This window comes from Globicephala melas, chromosome 2 (genome assembly GCF_963455315.2).
Source record: "Globicephala melas chromosome 2, mGloMel1.2, whole genome shotgun sequence".
NCBI classification, from domain to species: domain Eukaryota; kingdom Metazoa; phylum Chordata; class Mammalia; order Artiodactyla; family Delphinidae; genus Globicephala; species Globicephala melas.
In genome coordinates, this window is record NC_083315.2 from 30,252,127 (window position 1) to 30,276,520 (window position 24,394).

The window sequence follows — 24,394 nt, forward strand, 5'->3', positions numbered from 1 at the left end:
GCGCCACCAGGGAAGCCCAACCTTCTATATGTTGACTCAAATTTTTTCAAACGGAAAAAAACTTAACTTTGATGTTCATTAATAATGTTGGTTACTAGGTTACAAAATAAGAAAAGCAGATCATTCACAGCTTTTAGCTTCTAAATATGGCTGGGAAACTCTTTGAAAGTCATTTTATAATTGGAAAAAAATTCATGCAATGTTCTTGATAAATGCAGATAAATGAAGGTGAGTTTGTAATTTTGATTTAAAACATCTAATTTCTGCTTCCATGTAGGAAGTAGAAAGCTGCAAATAACAATGAGAAAAATCTGGTGGTCTACAAAAATGATCATCTTTCTTGAATCTATTAGAGATGTGAGGTTGCGTGGCAACCAAATACGGTGATTTCCAAAGGAGGGGCAGAGCCTCCAGGGGAAACGTGGCTGCTACCTGTTCCCTTATGTGAAGACCAGGAGAAACACGGGGCTGCCTTGGGGGATGGAGATCTCAGCTAAAACGTTAGCAAATCTTTAAAGGCCAAGTGTGGGCTTGCATGTACGTTTGGAACAGCTGAGGAATCCAGCAAGAGTGCTCGCAATGGAAATACTAGGAGCAGGGCAGGAGCCGGGGAAGGATGGGCACGGACCCACCCCTTCCCTGGATCCATCCCTCCTATGAACTGAGGGAAGGGCACCAAAGCCACCCACAGGGCACAGGTAAAGATCCATTGCTTTCGAAGACAGAGCTAAAACCCATCTGCCTCTGGGAGAGAAGTCAGAAACCTCTTGCCCCAAGGACACAGGGAAAGACCCATTACTACTGCGAGAGTAAAACGTCCTACTTCTGGGGAAAGACAAGAAACCATTTAGGGCCCCGGACCTTAGATCAATACCAGGCAGAGGGAGGAGGAGCAGGAAACTCCTGACCAGAATCAACACAGATACAAGGCAGATTTGGGTTGCCATGGGAAAGAGGGGCAGGAAGCCCCACACTGAGATTTAGGATCTAAGAATGAGCTGGACCAAGACATCAGAGGAATCCCCCTCTCACCATAAACTTCATGCTGAGAAACAAGTAGTGGCCCGCTATCCCTGAAGAAGAGGCAAGTGCTCTCCTCGGTCGCACAGAAATTCAGGAACATCTACAGGTGAAGGAAGCATCAGAACCACTGAGAAAAACCACCTGGAACCTCAGCACCCCCGTAAGCACAAGGGAAAACCATCCACATTTAGAGAAAGTAGAAGCCTTAGCTGCACTGACAGTAGCAATGAAACAACAAAACCTAAATCCAGCTCAACCCCTAACTAAATTGACTCAACGTCACACACTTAAAACCCAGACAAAAGAGGCATGCTAGCACAGGTGTAAATACAGTTTACCTCAGTCTGTACTGTCCTTGTACACATGAGGTCTGGCATACAATCAAAAAAATTACAATTTCAAGAAAGTAAAAAATAAGTAAAAGAAAACAATCTAGAGATAAAGCAATCAATGGAAATAGATTTGATGACCCAGATAACTGAAACTGTTGGGAAATTTCACCAGAGAGAGAAAAACTGTGAGAAAGAGTAAAACAGAAATGCTAGAAATAAACTATATGAGGTCAGAAATGGAAAATTCTTGTGACAGGCACACGAGTAGAATGAATATCACTTTGGAAAAATCAACCAGCTTGAGCATGGGTCAATAGAAATTAAGTGAACTGAAACACAAGGATAATGACGTGGCGAAAGCAAATCAGAGCACTCCAGGCCTGTAGGAACCGCCAGACGGTCTAACATACACGTAACTGGAGTGACAGAAGAAGAGGGAGAATTTGAAGAGAAGAACTATTTGAAGAAGGTAACAGTCAAGAATATTCCAAAAATAAGGATAAACATTAAACCACAGCTCTAAGAATACAGAGGACTCTAAAAGGAACAAATACAAAATATAAAAATAAAAAAGAAAACTCAACACCAACCAAAAAAAGGCCCACATACACTTATACACATCATAGTCAACCTGCTGAAAGATGAGAAGAAAAGCTTTACAATGTGATGACTAGAAGTAACATTGCTTACATTATAAACGAAAGTTGCTAAGAGAGTAAATCCTGAGTCATCAATCACAAGAAAATCTTTTTTTCTTTTTCTTTTATTTTGTATTTATGTGAGATGATGGATGTTCACCATACTTACAGTGGTCATCATTTCATGGTGTGTGTGTAAGTCAAATCATTATTCCATATACCTTAAACTTATACAGTGCTGTTTCTCTATTATATCTCAATAAAACTGGAGGAAAAAAACTGTTTTAAAGAAAACAGAAGGAAAAGCTTGAAGGCAGCCGGAGGAAAGAGGGAACATTACACACAGAGGAGCAAAGATAAGAGTTACAGGACACTTCTGATCAGAAACTGTGCAGGGCAAAGACAACAGAGTGGCTGAAAGGAAAACCCGTCAACTCAGAGTTCTACACTCAGTGCAAATATCTGTCAAAAATTACGGGAAAACAAAGACATTTTCAAACAAACAACAGCTTATAGAAATCACTGACAGCAGACCTGCATTACAAGATATGTTAACAGAGTCCTTGGGGCAGAAGGAGTGTCTGACAGTCACCCCACAGAGGTGGGAGAGCTGAGATGTTGAGACTCGTAAGGCCACGGGCACCAAGAAGATATGGGAAGATTTATTACCCGTGAGCTTTCCTGAGGAGAGGAGGGCAGGGGCCAGCCAGCCAGGCCAAATGGCACGAGCAGTGCAGGGCTAGTGATGCGGGCCGAGGAAAGGGCTCAGGCCCTCGGGCTGGGGCTCGCACACTGTGAACTTCCTGCTGGCACTTCTGGAGCAAGTAACCAGGTTTTCTCATCATTACCTTACTGGCTTTTCCTCAGATGTGGAGCCAAAAGGGAAGAAAGAGGAGTGGGGCTTGAAAGCTGGAGATAGCCCAACATCAAAAATGGAGACTTACTCTTTATTACATGGATATGATGACAGAGAGAAAATCAATCAATAAAGAAACAAGGGCCACCAGAAATGGCAAAAATGGAGGTTAACTACAGAAGACTTTTCTTACTTTAAGTCACAATGAAAGATAATCCACAACTTCTGTGAATTCCAGACAAAATACACATTTCACCCTATTCCTCATACTGTTTGCAAATAAAACTCTCCACAGATACACAGAGCAGCTGGCAGAAGACTCTGAGGGGTGCAGAAGAGAAGGTGGGCGGCAGGGACCTTGACTTGAAGACCAAGCAGGCAGGGTGTTCCTCCTACAGATTCTCGTCCAAGAGTTGGAGGGGTCCACAACCCAGAAATGCCAGCAAGCATAGACCAACAAGCTCCAAGGAAAGCCTCTTCTCTCTGGCTCAAAGCCTTGATAAAGGGCAGCCCTGCAGGATGGAACCCACTCTACTCCAGATGAAACCTCAAAAAAGCTACTCCATCCCCCACCCCTACCCAACACTGTAGCCACAGGGATGGCAGGCAGAGCCCTGTGACCATCCCTGCCCTATGCTGACCAGGAGGCCCCCCTCCCCAGTGGGGCAGGGCTGTGGAAACTGAGGGGGAGCCCTGTGACCACCCCTGCTTTCCATTAGCACAGTGGGACTGTGGGCAGACTCTGGGGTCAACCCTGTCGACCATTCTGTCCCACACTAATATGAGCAGAGGCGCAGCTCCCACTCCATACCCCCCACACTGCACACACTGTGGAGGGGTCCCCATTACCATTTCTGCTCTGCACTAAGCAAACGCCAGCACACAAGTAGTCTCCTCCCCACCAAGTAGCACATCAGCTGCAGAGACTGTGAGAGCCCCACGTGCACTAAGCAAACAGGAACAAGGAGGCAGCACCTGCTCCCCACCCCATCAGAGGGGGTGAGGATTACAGAGAGAACAGTACAGGAGACAGGGATACTTAAATCTGTGCATGAAGTCCTGGGCAGACCCCCAAGCAGCCCATGCATGACCAACCAGAATGAACACATCAGAAGACTGGAGAACTGAACTCAAGGTCAAATGCTGGTCTCGTTTCAGGTTGGCCTCTGGGCAGCACATGGCTGGGCAGGACAGCACTACAAACCACACTGGCATCTGAAGCATGACCCACAGAAGTGTGCCAGGACATGTACTTGGAACCTAAACAGGCTGAGAGCCTGCTGAAAGCAGACTGAAATGCAAACCAGAATCTCATAAACTCACACTCAATTTGTCCTGGCACATTCCACAATTACTCATCATACTGAGACCCAGAAAATCTCAACTCAAATGGGAAAAAACAATCAGCAGACATCAACATCAAGATGATACAGATGCTACAATTACCTGATGAGAATTTGATAGAAGCTCTCGTAAAAATGTTCCCAAACAGATACTAACACTGAGAAAAGAGAAAAAACAGAAACTCTAGGCAAAGAAATAGACTTAAGAAGAACCAATAAAAACTTGAGAAATGAAAAATAAGTGAAATTTAAAAACTCAATGAATGGGCTGAACAGCAGGTGGATATGACATCAGAAAGAATCAATGAACCTGAAGACATAAAAATTGAAATTATCTGATTTCAACAGAGAGAGAATAGATTTTGAAAATGAATAGAATCTCAGAAACATGTGGGACAATAACAAAATAATCTAACATTCATGTCATCAGAGACCCAGCGGGAGAGAAGAATGAGTGTAATGCTGAAAAAGTATTTAAAGAAATAATGACTGAAATCTTACCAAATTTGAAGAAGCAAACCCTAAACAGGATAAACCCAAAGAAATCCATGCCTGGATACATCATAATTAAATTTCTGAAAACTAGAGACAAAGGAAAAATCTTGAAAGCCACCAGAAAAAAATGATGTGTTACCTGATGTGAACAGTAAAACTATTCCTATGACAGTATGTTTCTCATTAAAAATCATGAATGCGAGAAGGAAGCATTTTTCAAGTGTGAGAGAAAAAAGCTGTCACCCAGAATTCCATATTCAGCAAAACTGTGTTTCAGAAATGAAGGTGAAATTCTCAGATGAAGGAAACCTAAGAAATTTGTCAGCAGACCTGCTCTAGTGGAAAAAAAAAATGCTAAAGGAAGTTCTTCAGACAGAAAGGAAATGACAACGGAAGGAAACCTGGAACATGAGGAATGAGAAAGAGCAGAAAGGGCGTGTCAGTTTTCTGTGGCTGTAAATGTGGATAGTTTAAAACAACATACGTGGATCAGGAGTCTGGGGTGGCTTAGCTGCACTCTCTGTTTCAGGCTCTCACCAGGCTGCAATCAAGTGCCAGTGGGGCTGTGCTCCTTTCTGGATCTTGGGGCCTTCTTCCAAACTCACATGGTTGTTGGAAGAATTCAATTCCTTGCAGTTATAGGACTGAGGCCCTCAGCTCCTACAGGCTGCCCACTGCTCCCTGCCACATGGCCCTCTACAGGTAGTTCGTATCACAGCAGCTTGTCCTACCAGGGGTCCTGGGATTAGGTTACATCCACCTGCAACGAGGCAATGAGCCAACACTCCACTGTCAGGGAGGAGTCAAAAAAGCCCCACAGGAAGCTTTGCATGCACCCCGAGCTGGACCTGCACACCACACCCAGAAAGAAAAAGGATTTAAACAGGAAAAAGATCAAACAGGTCTTGCAACACAATACCAGAAATGCCCAGGGTACAAATTTACTTGCCACACCAAGAACTGGGGCAACCACAACCTGAATGAGAAAAGATAATCAAAAGGCACCAACACTGAGATTACTTGGAGGTTGGAATTAACCTGACAAGGATTTAAAGCAGCCATGATAAAAATGCTTCAATGAGCAATTATGTACACTCTTAAATAAAGAATAGGAAGATTCCAACAAATAAATAGAAGATATAAAAAAAGAACAAAAGGGAAACTATATAACTAAAAAATATAATTGAAATTAAAAACTCACTGGACAGGCTCAACAGTAAACTGGAGATGGTAGAGGAAAGAATCAGTGAACGCAAAGACCAATCAATAGAAATTTCCAATCTGAACAACAGAGAGAAAATAGACTTAAAAAAAAAAAAAAGGAGAAGAACAGTGCCTCAGGAACCTGTGGGACAATACCCACAAAATCTAACATTTGTATCACTGGAGTCTCAGAGAAAGAGGAGAAAGAGTATGAATCTGAAAAAAATATTTGAGGAAAAATGGCTGAAAATAATTTTTTTTAATTCAACTAAGCCAAAAGTAGGCAGGAAAATATGAAAAAGAGGACAAGGAACAGATGGAACAAATGCAAACAACTAACAAACTGGTAGACTTAAATCCAATTCTATCACTAGTGATATTAAATGTAAATGGTCTAAAATCCCCAATTAAAAGGCAGAGATTGGGCTTTCCTGGTGGTGCAGTGGTTGAGAGTCCGCCTGCCGATGCAGGGGACATGGGTTCGTGCCCCAGTCTGGGAAGATCCCACGTGCCACGGAGCAGCTGGGCCTGTGAACCATGGCCGCTGAGCCTGCATGTCCGGAGCCTGTACTCCACAACGGGAGAGGCCACAGCAGTGAGAGGCCCATGTACCGCAAAAAAAAAAAAAAAAAAAAAAAAAAAGGCAGAGATTGTCAGATTAGATGAAAAATCAAAACCCAACATAAGCATCTAGAAGGAATTCAATTAAATATAGACATGGATATGTTATAAAAGTAAAAGGATGGAAGAAGATATACTAAGCAAACACTAATAATAAATAGTATAACATTAGTATAATAGTGGTTATATTCATATCAGAAAAGTAGACTTCAGAACAAAGAATATTACCAGGGATAAAGAGGAACATTACATGATAATAAAGGGGTCAATTCATCAAGAAAACATCACACATTCCTCAAAAATTAGACATAGAACATATGATCCAACAATCTCACTTCTGGGCATATATCCAAAATAATTCAAACAGGGATTCAAACAGATGTCTGTATACTAGTGTTCACAGCAGCATTATTCACAACAGCCAAAAGGCATAAACAACCCAAATTTCCATCAACAGATGAATGGACAAGCAATGGACAGCCTTAAAAAAGAATGAATTCTGACACATGCTACAACATGGATGAACTTTGAAGACATAATGGTAAGTCACAAAAGGACAAATACTGTATGCTCCCTATTACATAAGGATAGAATGGTGTTTGGCAGGGAAGGGGGAGAATAAGGAGTTGTTTAATGGGCACAGAATTTCATTTTGGGAAGATGCAAAAGTTCTGGATTGTGGTGAGAGTTGCACAACAATGTAAATGTACTTAATGCCACTGAACTGTACACTTAAAATGGTAAATTTTGTATTATGCATATTTTATGACACCTATAAAGTTATCACAATCCTAAATGCATATATGTAACAGCAAAGTATTAGAATACATAAGCAAAAATTGAGAGAATTGAAATGAGAAATACAAACCTATCATTATAGTTGGAGACTACAGCACTCTTCTGTCACTAATTGACAGAACAAGTGGATAGAATATTTGTAAATATATAAAAATGCTGAAAAATACTACCAACCAACTTGATCTAACTGACATTTATAAAACACATTACCTGGAACAGTACACACTTTTTTCAAGTACACATGATATTCAGCATGAAAGACCATATTTTCAGCCATAAAGCAAACTAACAAGTTTTTTAAAATTAAAATACAAATTTTATTCTCTGACCACAATGAAATTCAACTAGAAACTAATTACAAAAATATATCTTGAAAATTCCCGAATATTTGGAAGCTAAACAGTACATTTAAAAATAATCCTTGGGGGCTTCCCTGGTGGCGCAGTGGTTGGGAGTCCGCCTGCCGATGCAGGGGACACGGGTTCGTGCCCCGGTCCGGGAAGATCCCACATGCCGCGGAGCGGCTGGGCCCGTAAGCCATGGCCGCTGAGCCTGCGCATCCGGAGCCTGTGCTCCGCACAGGAGAGGCCACAACAGTGAGAGGCCCGCGTACCGCAAAAAATAAATAAATAAATAAAAAATAAAATAAAATAAAAATTGGCACATTAAAAAAAAATAATCCTTGGGTCAAAGAGGAAGTTGAAAGAAGAATTATAAAATATTTTTAATTGTACACAATGGAATTCATGAGATGTACACAAGTTTAGAGGGAAATTTATAGCATTAAATACTTGTATTAGAAAAAGACAAGTGTCTCAAATCAATGACCCAAGCTTCCACCTTAAGAACCTGGGGGGTGAAAAGGTGGTAGGGAGGAGTATGGCTTGTATTCTGAGCATTTTTTATATTTAGAGGTTAAAAATCACAGCCTGGTTATTACTGGGGCCATTTTTCCCTTTCTGAGCATGACCTCACACTTGGTGCCCCATGTGTTTTCCTGTGAAATGAGTTCTTTGAGCAGAAGCAATCTTGTGTGAAGCAGTAAACAAGGCTAGGGAGACAAATCCACATCCAGAGTATGTGTCTATTCCATGAGGATGAATCAATATCCCTTCCATGACAGAAGAGGTCCAATGGAATCAATAGCCTTGTACTTACACATTTAAACATAAGAATGGAAGCTCTGCAACAGGAAGAACTTGCTCCCTGCTCTATCTCCAGTGCCCAGAATGGTGCATGTCATATACTAACACCGCAGCATCTATTTGCTGAACAAAGGAATACACTTATGTGCTCTATAGCACAAAAAATTTGCAGGGGCTTTTCTTCTATTTCCTGGGTCATGTTTTCTTCAAGATGGGCTCTTCCTCTTTTTTTGAAGCCTATGTTCCTTCCTCTATTTCTTCTGTGTTCTCCCATTCCCCCTGCAATAGTATACACAGTTGCTGTGCCAATTGTTGAGCTTTATTGAGATAATTTACATACCATAAAGTTCACCAGCCTAAAATATACCTTTTTCACTTAGCATCAAGTTTTTGAGGTTTATCCATGTTTTAGCATGTATCAGTACTTCATTCCTTTTTATGACCGAATACTGTTATATTGTATTGATAGACCACATTTTGTTAACACATCAGTTGATGGATATCTGGCTTGTTTCCACTTTTGACTATTATGGATATTGCTGCTATAAACAAGTTTTTGTGTGTACATATATTTTCATTTTTCTTGGGCATATATCTAGAATTGCTGAGTCAAAAACAGTAACTCTATGTTTAAAAATTTTTAAGAACTGCCAGACTGTTTTCCAAAGTGGCTGCATCATTTTCCATTCCCACCAGCAGTGTACGAGGGTTCCGAGTTTTCCATATCCTAATTCTTGTTATTGTCTCTCTTTCCTGTTACAGTCATTCTGGTGGGTGTGAAGCACTGTCATTTCTTTTTATTGTGTTCTCTTATGTGGGCAACTTCATGATATAGGGTGAGCAAATTACCCTATTTATTTTTTCTCTCTGAGCAGTTTGAAAGCTGTTATTTTGCATCCTACTGAATGTTTGGGAGCGTGATAGCCAGAGGCGAGGCAGGGAAGAGCTCAACTATTTTTGCTAGAATATCTGGTCTCAGGCCTCTTCACTAAGGTTTTCAAAGTGTCCTCAGCAATGTTTCCTGTCCCCTGGGTAGGAGGTGATGTCATGATCCCTGGGGGCCATCCTGGGCTCTGGATCCGTTCTCTGGCTCAGCGTGAAACCCCCACTTCCATCGGAGAGTCAGTCCTCTCATCAGTTTCTCCTCAACAGCCCTTTTCACACACCCTACCCCCTGAAGTAACTGGAAAAGATAAGGATATCCCTCTTCTCCCAACCAGTCACTCTTGTGAGTCAGAGTTCCTGGATTCTGCTGACTCACCAAGGCCATTTGCAGGAGTAGCCTGGCACACCTGAGCAATACTTTTTTTTTCTTCTCTTGTCATTTTTGTATGTTTTTTATTTGGTTGCCTTTTTCCTTGTTTGCTGCTGGGCTTATTCATTTGTTTGCTTGTTCTCTGTGGCAAGGAGGCTCCAGTTTAACTACTGTGTTCATGTCACTGAGTGTTTGAAAAGGGAGATGCTGTGACCCAGCTGCTCTCTCCACTCTACCCAGAAACTCTTAGCAATACGTTTAGGTCTTTAGCTTACTCCAGGAGATTCCCCATTATTCATTCATCGAACAAATAGTCACTGTGCACCTACTGTGTGCCCACCTACTGTGGGCTCTCGCAGTTGGGGTACAGCAGAGAACCAGAGTCCTGCTCTCCTGGAGCCTCTTAGTAAATTACGCCCAAGTGTCTCAGTCAAGGCTTCATTTCACATAAAAGCATGTTTATAGTAGATAATTTCAATACTTTAAATCCAAGAATTTATACCAAATTGCAAACCCTCTAACATCCTTGTGACACTTCACACCCTATAGCCTGGACAGAGGGGAAGCTTGAGAGCGTGAGTGAAGGAATCCACCTGCATTTTTAAGCTCTCCTGATGTATTTGAAAAGTAGAGATTGTTTCCACTCATTGCTTACGGGATGAATTAGAATCACTTGCAAATTCCTTACTTGATGATGTGCCAAAAATAAATAATATCAATTCTGGCACAAAGTATTTAAAAAGTATAGGGAAACAAAGTTGTGTGGCACAGAGAAGACAATTTTACATTTTTAAATCCTGAAGCACAAAACCTTTTAAAAATCTCTTTTTATAAGCACCATAAACCAGTTGCTCCCCAGCAATTTGCAGGAATTGGATTCACGTGGTGCTATGGCCAATATTTAGTTAGAGCCAATTTCTGTATATTACCACCCTGCAGCCACCTCAACTGCCAGGGCCCAGAATCCCACTCAGGTGCTTCAGTACCTGCAAGACTCTCATGGCATTAACTCACTCAGCAAATATGAGGGCCACTGTGTGCACAACACTGCGCTGGGGACGACGGGGGAGAAATAAATAACAGCACCTGCCCACCAGGAGTTACTGGGGCAAGTGGAAGAAGAATGCTGACAAAGCAAGGCAGCCATTCATTAGACAAAGTAATGACACACAGCATGCTGCAGTGATAATTCTCAATTTCCAGAGAACCGTCAACAGAGCTTGGTGACTAATACGGTTCCCAGCCTGTGACGAGCTTCCCCATCTCACAGCCTCTGATCTGAGCTCCCAGCATACGGGAACAGAGCCTAAAGGTCAGACCCAAACAAGACAGTTTGCAGCCAGCAGAGGCTCATGGAACTGGCTAGAGATTACATCCACCTCTCTGGTGCCCTTTGAACATGTAGCTCTGTTACACTTCCTTTTAGGGACGCATGTATGAGTTCCTCACTCATAAATTTGGGAATCTCTTCATCTTCCTGCTAGCTCTCTGAGGCCATCAGCTCCATCAAATCCTTGACAGGAAGAATCCCTGATTTGCTTACATCCTTTAGGTTCCAAAGACTATCCCCATATAAAAACTTTCTTAGGATTCAGGAACAAGTTCATCCATCTCCTCTTGTGGATTCAGAATCATTTCAGCTTTCGCCTTTCAAATGCTGGAGCTTTGTTTTTTAACTCAGCCCACAAAGCATACAGATGGTCAATGGTCAAGATACATACCTCTCCCATGAACACCAGGAACAGCCAGCAATTCCCATCACTCCCCCGCTCCTCCTTGTGTGGGAGCACAGCAGTGGAGATCCTCTTCTACGTGGAGCCGAGTACTGAGGGGATTCTGGGGAAATCTTTATTATAATTAGCAAAGGGGCTGCTTCCTGGCAGGAACAGGTCCTCCTCTAAAGAAATACCAGCTCAAGCCAAGAGTCTCATGTACCCATGTCGGGTAAGAAAGTGTGCTGTCTTTAGAAAAGAAAGTCCCGTGCAAACTGGGCTGCCCACCTGGAAGTGCAGCCCTGCTCTGTGCCCAGGGTCAAGTTCCGGGGGGGGGGGGCTGGCGGGGGCAGGGGGGGGGACGACAAGTCAAGATTGGCTGTTTCTGGGAATATGATGGGAAAGCAACGGTAATGGGGATGCCCCACCTAGTGGCCAGAGCTGGAACTGCTACTCAACCAGACCAACACACCTGCACAGACAAGATTCTTTTTTTTTGCGGTACACGGGCCTCTCATTGTTGTGGCCTCTCCCGTTGCGGAGCACAGGTTCCAGACGCACAGGCTCAGCAGCCACGGCTCACGGGCCCAGCCGCTCCGCGGCATCTTCCTGGACCAGGGCACGAACCCCTGTCCCCTGCATCAGCAGGCGGACTCTCAACCGCTGCGCCACCAGGGAAGCCCCAGACAAGATTCTTGATTCCTAAAGGGCAAGTTATTGTACCAAATAATTCAGTTCCCTTTTCAGGTAAACTGTAATTTATTCTGGTGAAGAAACATGTTTTTGTCACCTGAGATTTATGGAGATGTTCTCAAAAAATATTTTATAGCTAAAGATCTGATAGTCTGGTTAAGTCTGCTGGCTACTGACACAGATGTTTAAAAAGTAACACTCAGATATCCAATTTAAATGGAAAAATGCTAAAAATTTGTAAATGTTTCTAGGGAAATTGTTATTAAAACTCAAAAAGACCTACAAATCCAAAACAATAAAATGAAAATAACATACATATCAATAATAACCTTAAACGTAAAGGGACTAAATGTTCCAACCAAAAGAAATACACTGAATGGATATAGAAACAAGACCTGTATATATGCTGTCTACAAGAGACCCACTTCAGACCTAGAGACACATACAACTGAAAGTGAGGGGATGGAAAAAGGTATTCCATGCAAATGGAAATCACAAGAATGCTGGAGTAGCAATACTCATATCAGACAAAATAGACTTTAAAATACTGTTACAAGAGACAAGGAAGGACACTACATAATGATCAAGGGATCAATCCAAAAAGAAGATGTAACAGTTGTAAGTACATATACAACCAACACAGGAGTACCTCAATAAAGCAAATGCTAACAGCCATGAAGGGAGAAACTGACAGTAACATAGTAATAGTGGGGGACTTTAACACCCCACTTTCATCAATGGACAGAAAATCAATAAGGAAACACAGGCCTTAAATGACACATTAGACCAGACGGACGTAACTGATATTTATAGAGCACTCCACCAAAAACCAAGAGAATACACGTTCTTTTCAACTGCACACGGAACATTCTCCAGGACAGATCACATACTGAGTCACAAAGCAAGCCTCGGTAAATTCAAGAAAATTGAATATCAACCATCTTTTCTGACCACAATGCTACAAGGCTAGAACTCAAGCACAAGAAAAAACTTGCAAAAAACACAAACACATGGAGGCTAAACAATATGCTACTAAACAACCAGTGGATCACTGAAGAAATCAAAGAGAAAATCAAAAAACACCTAGAGGCACACAAAAACGAAACCACAATAATCCAAAACCTATGAGACACAGCAAAAGCAGTTCTAACAGGGAAGTTTATAGTGTTACAAGCTTATCTCAGGAAACAAGAAAAACTCAAGTAAATAACCTAAACTTACACCCAAAGCAACTGGAGAAAGAAAAACAAAACCCAAACTTAGTAAAAGATATCATAAAGATCAGAGCAGAAATAAATGAAATACAAATTTAAAAAAAGAAAAGATCAACAAAACTAAAAGCTGCTTCTTTAAAAAGAGAAACAAAATTGCTGAACCTTTAGCTAGACTCATCAAGAAAAAAGGGAGAGGGCCCACATTAATAAAATCAAAAACAAAAAAGGAGAAAAGTTACAACTGACACCACAGAAATACAAACGATCATGAGAGACTACTACAAACAACTATATGTCAATAAAATGGACAACCTAGAAGAAATGAGCAAATTCTTAGAAAGGTACAACCTCCCAAGACTGAACCAGGAAGAAATAGAAAATATGAATGGCCCAATCACGAGTACTGAAATTGAATCTGTGATTTAAAAACTCCCAACAAACAGAAGTCCAGGACTAGATGGCTTCACAGGTGTATTATACCAAACATTTAGAGAAGAGTTAACACCTATCTTTCTGAAACTATTCCAAAAAATTGCAGAGGAAGGAACACAACCAAACACATTATATGAGGCCAACATCACCCTGATACCAAAACCAAAGATACTACACACACAAAAAAAATTACAGGCCGGTATCACTAATGAACATAGATGTAAAAATCCTCAACAGAATACTAGCAAAAAGAATTCAACAACGTATTAAAAAGCATGATACAACATGATCAAGTGGGATTCATCCCTCAGATGCAAGGATTTTTCAATACCCACAAATCAGTCAACGTGATACACCCTATTAACAAACTGAAGAATAAAAAACATGATCTCAATAGATGCAAAAAAGCTTTTGACAAAATTCAACATCCATTTATTATGATAACTCTCCAGAAAGTGGGCATAGAGGGAACATACCTCAACATAATAAAGGCCATATATGACAAACACACAGCTAACATCATTCTCAATGGTGAAAAACTGAAAGCATTCCCTCTAAGATCAGGAACAAGACAAGGATGTCCACTCTCACTACTTTTATTCAACACAGTTTTGGAAGTTCTCACCACAGTAATCAGAGAAGAAGAAGAAATAAAAGGAATCCAAATCAGAAAAGAAGGAAAACTGTCACTGTTTGCAAATGACATGATCTATATACAGAAAATTCTAAAGATGCTACCAGAAAACTACTATAGCTCATCAATAAGTTTGGTAAAGATGCAGGATACAAAATCAATACACAGAAATCTGTTGCATTTCCATACACTAACAATGAAATATCAGAAAGAGAAATTCAGCAAACAATCCCACTTATCATCACATCAAAAAGAATAAAATACCTAGGAATAAACCTACCTAAGGAGGCAAAAGACCCATACTCTGAAAACTGTAAGATGCTGATGAAATAAATGGAAGACCACACAAACAGATGAAAAGATATACCATGTTCTTGGATTAGAAGAATCAATACTGTCAAAATGACTATACTACCCAAGGCAATCTATACATTCAACGAAATCCCTATCAAATCACCAATGGCATTTTTCACAGAACTAGAACAAGTAGCCAAAACAATCTTAAGAAAGAAAAATGGAGCTGGAGGAATCACGCTCCCTGACTTGCTACAAAGCTACAGTCATTAAAACAGTATGGTACTGAACACAAAAACAGACACATAGATCAATGGAACAGGATAGAGAGCCCAGAAATAAACCCCTGCACTTATGGTCAGTTAATCTACAACAAAGGAGGCAAAAATATACAATGGAAAAAAAAGACAGTCTCTTCAATAAGTGGTCCTGGGAAAACTGGACAGCTACATGTAAAAGAATGAAATCAGAACATTCTCCAACACCATATACAAAAAATAAACTCAAAATGGATTAAAGACCTAAATGAACTATAAAACTCCTAGAGGAAAACATAGGCAGAACACTCTTTGACATAAATTGTAGCAATATTTTTTTGGAATTACTCCTAAAGTAATGGAAGCAAAAGCAAAAATAAACAAAAGGGACCTAATTAAACTTAAAAGCTTTTGCACAGCAAAGGAAACCATAAACAAAATCAAAAGGCAACCTATGGACTGGGAGAAAATATTTGTAAAGGATGCAACCAACAAGGTATATGTTTTCCACAATATACAAACAGCTTATACAGTTCAATGTCAAAAAATCAGACAATCCAATCAAAAAAATGGGCAGAAGTCCTAAATAGTCATTTCTCCAAAGAAGACATACAGATGGCCAACAGGCACATAAAAAGATTCTCAACATCACTAATTATTAGAGAAATGCAAATGAAAACTACAATGACGTATCACCTCACACCGGTCAGAATGGATATCATCAAAAAGTCTACAAATAATAAATGCTGGAGAGGGTGTGGAGAAAAGAGAACCCTCTTGCACTGTTGGTGGGGATATAAATTGGTGCAGCCACTATGGAGAACAGTATGGAGCATCCTTAAAAAACTAAAAAGAGTTACCATATGATCCAGCAATCTCACTCCTGGGCATATAACCAGAAAAGATGAAAACCCTGATTCGGAAAGATACATGTACCCCAATGTCCACAGCAGCACTATATACAATAGCCAAGTTCATAGCAGCACTACTTACAATAGCTAAGTGTCCGTTGACGGAGGAAGGGATAAAGAAGATGTGGTACATATATACAGTGGGATATTACTCAGCCATAAAAAAGAATGAAATAATGCCATTTGCAGCCACATGGACTGACCTAGAGATTATCATTCTAAGTGAAGTCAGAGAAAGACAAAAATCATACGATATCACTTATATGTGGAATCTTAAAAAAACATACAAACGAACTTATTTACAAAACAGAAATAGACTCACAGACATAGAAAACAAACTTATGGTTACCAAAGCAGAAAGGTGGGGAGAGATAAATTGGGAATTTGGAATTAACATATACACACTACTATATATAAAATAGATAACTAACAAGGACCTACTGTACAGCACAGTGAACTATATTCAATATCTTGTAACCTACAATGGAAAAGAATCTGAAAAAATACACACACATATATGTGTATACATATACACATATAAACATAACTGAATCAGTCTGAAATACTGTAAATCAACTATACTTGAATAAAAAAAAGTTAATTAAAAAAATTTTGGATTAATAAATGTTTTTATTTCCAAGAAAGGGTCTACAACAGATCTTACAAAGACTCAAAACCATTTATCACACCAACACATTTTTTAACACTTCCAGTGTGTTAATGAGCCAGCCAATTATGAATATATCTATTAGAATGGAGTAATGCCCTGAAAAATAAATATTATACTTCTTAATAATAAAAGTTGCTAGGATTATTCAAGATTATGTTTTAATATAAAAAACATAACAGGAAGAAGTCTGCAAAATTTTTAAAGTAACTTGTAGTTTTATTAATTCTCCAGTACTCTTGCAACATTTTATATTACTAACAAAATTCCAATCACAGGAACCAGACACAAAATTTCTGCAGTTTACTTCAAACAGTCATATATGAAGACCAGACTCCATAGACATTACACTGCAAAGCTCAGAGACGACTGAAAATTTAGGTAATCTTATTTAGCTAAAGAATAAAAACATTTCCCACTTTCTGCAATTATAGTTGAAAAGCTCTTTACGGCAGATGACACTCAGGCTGGAGATACATGTGGCACAGTTTGAGGTAAGCAATATAAAACTCAAGTCTACGAATTGAACAGATTTTCAGTCGCTGCACAGGTTGTTCTTCTAGTTTAAGTAAGTTTAAATTTTTTCACGGAAAAAAAAATAGACTTCAGGCAAATAAAAACAAATTCCAGATAAACACAGTTCAGTGTTTTTTATTTTACCTTCATCAAGGCAGGCAAAGTACAGATGCTGTACATTAAAAACATACACATACACCATTCACAGCACATGGACTCCTACAGGGAAGAGGTTGTTTTCTAAGCACTGCTCCCCTCTGAAGCGCGCAACTGCAGCTAAATGTACAAAGAGCCATCTGCTGGTCCCACGTAGCCGACTCCAATGAGCAGGACGTCGAGCAGCGTCCATATTCCCAGGCCCCCAAAGCTGAAGAGCTTGCCGAGGCCTTCCCGCCACTGGCCCAGGTAGAAGCGGTCCGCTCCAAACCCACCAAGGGTGATGCTGCAACAGCAAACAGGCCTGGAGTCCATCAACGGCCCCCCGACTGCGCCTGCATTACTGCGCCTCAGTAACCGCTAACTCACATGTGGGAAAGGGCCTCAAATCACCAGATCCCTTAATCAGGACACAGTGACTATCTCACAAACGTACAACACTAAACAATCATGGGCAACAAGACCGTTTAATTGTCAAAAGTAAACACTTTTTAGCTGTAATGAAATCTAATGGTTCTCTTTTCAAGAAAATCGAGCTTGTTGCTTTTTTAACCTTGAAATGGCACATCCAGGAGAGCAAAGTGCGGCTAGTCCTACAGACAGTGCAGGAACATGGTGGTCGAAGGTGGCATCGCCAGGCAGCCAACACCACATGGCCGCCCAGATCAAGTCGTGAACATTGTCAGTCACCCATCTTTAAAAATTTCATGTTCAGAATAAATGACTTTTAAGGTTCCTTCAAATTCTAAGATCTAACAATATTCGGACAACTTCTCATTGTATTTCTTTTAAAGCTTTTATTATGAAAAATTCCAAACATATAAAAGTAAAAGGAAGAGAACAGCACCCATGACCCAGCTCCAATAGTTATCAACATGTGTCCATCCCTGGTTCATCTACACCCTTCCAATCCCCCACCCTGAGTACCAAGAAGCAAACACCAGGCATTATCACATTCACCGTGAATATTCTCAAAGAAACCATGCTGAGCCCAGAGAAGGAAATTATTCTTATTTTTAAAAAATCAGCTATTAAATGTGCCACGGTAATTTAAGATGTCAACAATGTGGGGGAAGCTGGGTGAAGGGTGTACAGGAAATCTCTAGCTTTGAAACTTTTTTTTAAATCTAAAATTATTCCAAAATAAAAAGTTTATTGAAAAGCAGAAAGTCAGCTGTTAGTCTGAATGTGAACCTCTGCTGACAAAGACGCTGGGTGTCACCAAATCTGTCGTTGCATCTAATTTTCTATCGTGGACCCGTCTTTCACTTTCCAGCTGTGCTTTCCTGCCAGCAGGATCCTCCTCTTCCCCAGCCCAAACCCTGACGCAGTGGTTCCCGACAAGGGGCCACCTGGCCACCCCTGGAGGCATTTTTGATTCTCACAGCTTCAGTGGGGGTTGGGGAGACTGCTAACACGCAGTAAATGGAGTCCAGAGATGCTGCTGAACATCCTGCTCTGCAGAGGACGCCCCACAGCAGAGTTCCTGGCCCAAATGTCAACAATGACAAGGCTGAGAAGCCCTGCCCGCGTCTCACCACAGGCCACAGGCCACCTCAGACTCTTACCCTAAACCTCCAACAGCAGATGCCTACCTTCCTAATCACAGAATCATTTAACCAGCACCCCACCTGCCCTTCCCTCCGGTGGGAAGAACTGGTACAATTTTCTTTTCCAACTGTTGAAAAGTTTAACTAATACAAGCAAATTTTTATGTAAAAATTGTAAGTCTATAAGTATGTTTGAATGGTGGAATTATAAGTGATTTTCAACGTTTCTCTTTGTCATTTTCATTTTTTTCCAGTTTTCAGTACTGAGCATGTATTATTTTTTGTAATAAAGAAGAAAATTACTGAAAATTAAAGATATACATCATAAACCTACCGACTTTAATTAGTATATGGCATTTTACTAATTCAGGGTACACTCAGGATGGGAAGCACTGACTGCTTCTAATGATCTCTAGTAATGACTACAGTCACCTCTAGAATGTGCATGTCATTTCGGGAGGAAAACCAGCAACGGGCCATTAAATTCCACGAGGGTACTGGTCTGACCACCTAAATAACCTCCCACAGTGCTGTCCCTATGGTCTACCGAACACACGGCGGGATCTGAGTGGATGGAGGAGGAGCTTGGAAGAGCCCACCAACCCCAACGAAATCCAAATGGCAACCGACTTACTAGAAACAGAGCTTACCTCAGAGCCAGAGCAGTAGACCACTTATAACCGCCAGTCCAGTTGCAGTACAGCATTTTCGGAAAAGTACGGTTACCTTAAAAAAGGGAAAACACTCCACATAAAAACACGGGTATAAAAATACACTCACACAGAGACTAAATTATAACTAGGGGCCTTGTGATTTACAATGTAAAAAGCCAACTTTCTTTACAAAAGTAAATGTTCACTACAATGAATGGTAAAAAGAAAGCCCTGACTGTCTATGAGCACAGACTCGACATTTAAATCAGTTTTGTAAGGATCACAGCTTGAAGAAGGTAAAACACCCCACCTGCTGTGAAAACGTGGGTAACGTGGGGCTGAGACAGACAAACCAGGCACCGGGAAGGGAGCGGGCCCACAGACCGCCCGGGAGTCCTGGGACACTGGGCTGTCCCAGCCAGAAAAAGTGAGACTGAATCCACCTTACACCATGTACCAAACCAACCCCAGGGGACTAGAGACCTAAACGTGAAAGGCCACATTTACAACTTTTAAAAGAACGTACAGGAAATTATGAATCTGGAGTAGGGAAAGATTTCTTACAACAAAAAAGGGCTAACTCTGAAAGACTAAAAACTTCAACTAACTAAAAATTTAAAGTTCTGTTCAAAAGATACCAAAAGAAAGGGGTTGTGGGGGGAGTTAAAATCTGGGAGAGGATGTTAGGGACACCAAAAAATTACTACCCAAAATATAGAAGAATTCCTAGAAGTCTGTAAGAAAAAAAACCAAAACGTAGGGATAACAAGTATTGGAGAGGATGTGGATCATCACGAACAGTTGTGTAACCACTGGTGGGAATGTAAACGGATACAACCGTCCTGGAAAATAACACACGCAAGAGAGTGTATGCCAGACAAACATGTGCAACCAGGAGACACGGACATGTGCAACCAGGAGACATGGACAAAAGCTTTAACAGCAGCGCAATTTGTAAGGAAAAAAACTGTAAATAATCCAAATACAGTGGAGAAAGGATAAACTATGACACAATCTTACAAGTTATTATATAGAAGTAAAAAATATTGTAATAAGAGAAGACAAATGGAAGAATCTTAGAGCCATGATGTTGAAAGATGGTCTCAGAAGACCATAAACAGTCTATATTATACAATTCTAAAACATGCACTACTGAATAATTTACCACACTATATTCTAGTACATTCATGTGATAGAACTACAAAAAATTTAAAGAAAAGGAAGTGAGATGATAAGAAAATCCAAAAGGGTGGTTACCTCTGAAGAAGAGGCAGGGTAACTGCGTGCAGGAAACACACTCTGGTAGTTTCAATGGCATCACGCTGCTTTAGTTGTTAATTTGGGTGAAACTCAATTATACACTATGCTTTATACCTTACACATTTTTTGTTTTATCAAATATTACATTTTAAAATAGAACTGGCATAACTAAAAATAGTGCTAATAAATATTTCTGACGAAACAATTAAAATTTAATTCTTAAGTTTCTGGTTACAGTTCCATAAATAAGCGTAGAAAAAATATCTTGCTCACAGATTTCCTTAACACCGACCTACCCAGGCAGTGGACGTGGTCCCGCACGGTGCAGTTGGCCGTGTAGCGCTGCCGCGGGCAGGACACCGCCATGCAGCTGGTGGAGCTGGAGCACTCGTAGTCGGTTTCCGGAAGCTGCCAGCAGAACCTGCAAGTCATGTTGAGGACAAAGCTCTTTCGGGATTTGAAGTCTTGATCCTACGTACCAAAGGACACAGAACTATTCAATCATAATACAGTAGTTTGTTAATAGGTCAATAAAACTACAGTCATATGGCACCAAGTGTCTAAAATACTTTATGACCTAGGAGGAAGTGGCAGAAAAACAGGCATCAAACCAATATGTACACAATACAAATGTGTATGCTATGATGCTATGATCATGAATATACAACCAAAAATATATACCTAACAAAAAATATCTAGATAAATGCACATCAAAGTAACAAAGGTTATTTCAGAATGATAAGATTATTTCATCACTGTTACTTTGGCTAAATTTTTAATAATGCACATGTGTACTTTTATAACACAGAAAAAAGGAAAATGTACTTTATAAAGCCTCGGAGTCACAGAGAGTTCAAAGGGCAGATGAGTCCCTCTGCTCAAGGTCACGGAGCTGCAAGACAGTGCAGAACGCAGGAGCCCTGTTCCTGGAGGAACAGCCTGGCCACCGGGTCTCAACTCTTCCCTAGGAGCCATCCTGCGAGTGGCCCAGAGCCCCAGGGCTGTCACTGCTGTGACACACCCACGAGCACCCAGCAGGACCGACCCATAGGCAGCCCCAGAAAACCACTCCCAACTTAGAAAGAACTGCATAGAGAGGCTGATGAGCAAGTGTTCACTGTGGGCCCTGAACTTTGAGACCAGAGATTTTTTTCATTTCAATTTTAAATGTCCTTATTTTGTTTTCTGCCTATAAGAGCAGTCCATCTTCTTATATGTTGCACATTTGGAAATTACAGAAAAAACCTGTAACCTCTCCAGAGACAAGCACTTTTAACCTTCTTTCATTTTTCCTTCCTATAGTACAGATTTACATACGTGGAATTACACTGAAAACATTCTGTATCCACTTGACATTATATTGTCATAAATATTTTTCAAAATCATATTTAAATGGTAACACAATCACCTCTGGAAGTATTATATTGATTAACTTTTTTGATTAATGCAAAACTCCTATTATGGACAGTATTTGAAACTGAGTAAGGCACTGCATGATTTAAGCAATATTGTTTTAAATGTCTGCATATTTCTAGTGATGCATCCATAACACGTTTCTTATCGATTGTTTTTTAAAACTAGGTAATAAGTTTACGTGGTACAAACTCCTGGAGACAACAGGAGAGTGAGGAGAAGGCTGGTGCAGCCCAGCCCTCAGCAGCACTGCCCTCCCCAGCACCAAGCACTGCTCACCCACTCTGGCCTTCCAGGGAGTCTGTTCTATGCATGGGCACGTTTACATCAGATACGTTTCTTTTTTTTTTTTAATTTAATGTTCCCACTGATATTTACTTTTCACTTAATTCTATAGATATCGATAAATATCCCTAGAGCTGCCTAGTTCTTCTCAATGGCTGCAATGTATTTATTTCACTACACAGTGGACCATAAATTAAACTGTTCTCTTTTGTACATTCGGCTTGTTTCCAATCTTGCCTGTGTGAACAAAGCAGCTAAGAATATCCTTAGGCATATTTATTTGCATACACGTGCAATATGTAATATCTGTAAGATAAATTCCTAAATATGAAATTGCTGGGTCAAAGCTTATGTGCATCTATAAGTTTCAGAGATAAGACAAAGTGCTCACAAGAGGCTGACTAACCTACCCGCCTGCTAACAAGATACAGGAGTGTTTGTCCCTTATACCCTTAAGAACTCAGAGTGTTAAACTTTTTGATTGTTTTGCCAATCTGATAGTTTAAAAAATGCATTGGGCTTCCCTGGTGGCGCAGTGGTTGGGGGTCCGCCTGCTGATGCAGGGGACGCGGGTTCGTGCCCCGGTCCAGGAGGATCCCACATGCCGCAGAGCGGCTGGGCCCATGGGCCATGGCCGCTGGGCCTGCGCGTCCGGAGCCTGTCCTCCGCAGCGGGGGAGGCAGCAGCGGTGAGAGGCCCGCGTACCGCAAAACAAAACAAAACGCATTGATTTGTACTTAATCATGAGAAAAATTAAACTTTTTTCATGCATTGAAAGTTCAATTGTATTTCCTTTCCTATGAACCCTCTGTTCATGTCCTAAAACCATTTCTCTATAGGACTGTCATCTTTTTCTTATTGGCTTTTTGGAAGTCTTTATATATTATGGATATTAGTGTATTATTTGTCACGTGTGTTAGAAATACTTTTTCCTCGTTTGTCATTTATCGTTGGCCTTTATGCTTTTTTTTAGGTCATGCAGAAATCTCTAATTTTTAGTAGTCAAATCTATCAATTCCTTCTTTTATGGCTTCTAAATTTTATTTCATACTTAGAAAAATATTCCCTACTTTGAGATTATAACAAAACTATCTCATGCTTTCTCTGGTACTTTGTGGTTTCACTTTTTCACATTAAATCTTTGATCTGGAATTTACTTTGGATAAAACAGGATTCCACTTTTTTCCATATAGCTACACAGGCACCCCAGCATTTACTGAATCCATTTTCACACCACAAAAAAGTATAGAATCCCAAAAAAGCTCATCTGTAGTAAAAAGATTTGTTACCTTTCCCTTTGTGAAACAGCTGTCATTAGTAAGGATACAGAACCTATCTGAAGGAATTAAACTTGCTTCAAATACACTAGCAGACTGAGCTCTTCTCCAAGGAACAGAAAGCAGCGTTTCTATCAAGCACATTTCCAGCTGAGGTAACTGGCTTGATAGTTCCCATCATAGCTGGAGCAGGAGTTAGCTGATATGAAAGGGGTTGGAGGATTTTTGCATTAATTTCTATTTATATACTTAACAGGACCATTATAAAACAATTTCTTTGACTAGTGTAATCCAGGTAAGGTTCCCTTGCTCTGAGTCCCTATGCAGTATGCATTAGAAGGACAAGAAGAGTTTCTTTCTTTCCATTAATATGAAGTTCAAAATAAGGTGCAGGAGGGAGGGAGAGAGCTGAGTGCAGCACAGCGAAAGGATGAGCATTTGCACGTGCACCTGCGTATGCAGATGGTCACAGCTTATTTCTTCCTGAAATGCTAACTTATTTAGCGAGACAGGATCCTACAGGTGGTCATTAAACAAACAAGGGAAGAATGCATGGCCTGCCCCAGATCACCTGGCCGCAGCAGTCCTGGGGCCCGTGGCTCCTGACAGCCAATTATTTGACTGCTCTTCATTTTTAAGAAGAAACAGACCACCAGACACTCCTGAGGCTGCCTTCAAATGCCACACTTGCGGGCTGGGCATCTGCTACTTTACAGGATTCGCGATGACTGGCTAGTCAGGAAGCAGGTGAGGTGAAAGCA

General features: G+C 40.6%; 1 protein-coding gene across 4 annotated transcripts in view; it reads right to left on the minus strand.

The window, feature by feature from the left end:
- The window catches only part of TM2D3 (TM2 domain containing 3), a 102,465-nt gene that overhangs the window by 73,891 nt on the left and 4,180 nt on the right, over positions 1-24,394 (minus strand). For 2 of the 4 annotated variants that reach the window (XM_060293716.1, XM_060293715.1), the window contains 2 exons: positions 20,955-21,129; positions 19,396-19,471 (listed from right to left, as the gene is read on the minus strand). In XM_060293716.1, the coding sequence (XP_060149699.1) occupies positions 19,396-19,471; positions 20,955-21,129 (251 nt within the window). Of the gene's footprint in view, positions 1-16,486; positions 17,482-19,395; positions 19,472-20,954; positions 21,130-24,394 lie in introns of those variants that run through there. The other 2 variants (XM_030878387.2, XM_030878385.2) reach the window with 2 other exon arrangements.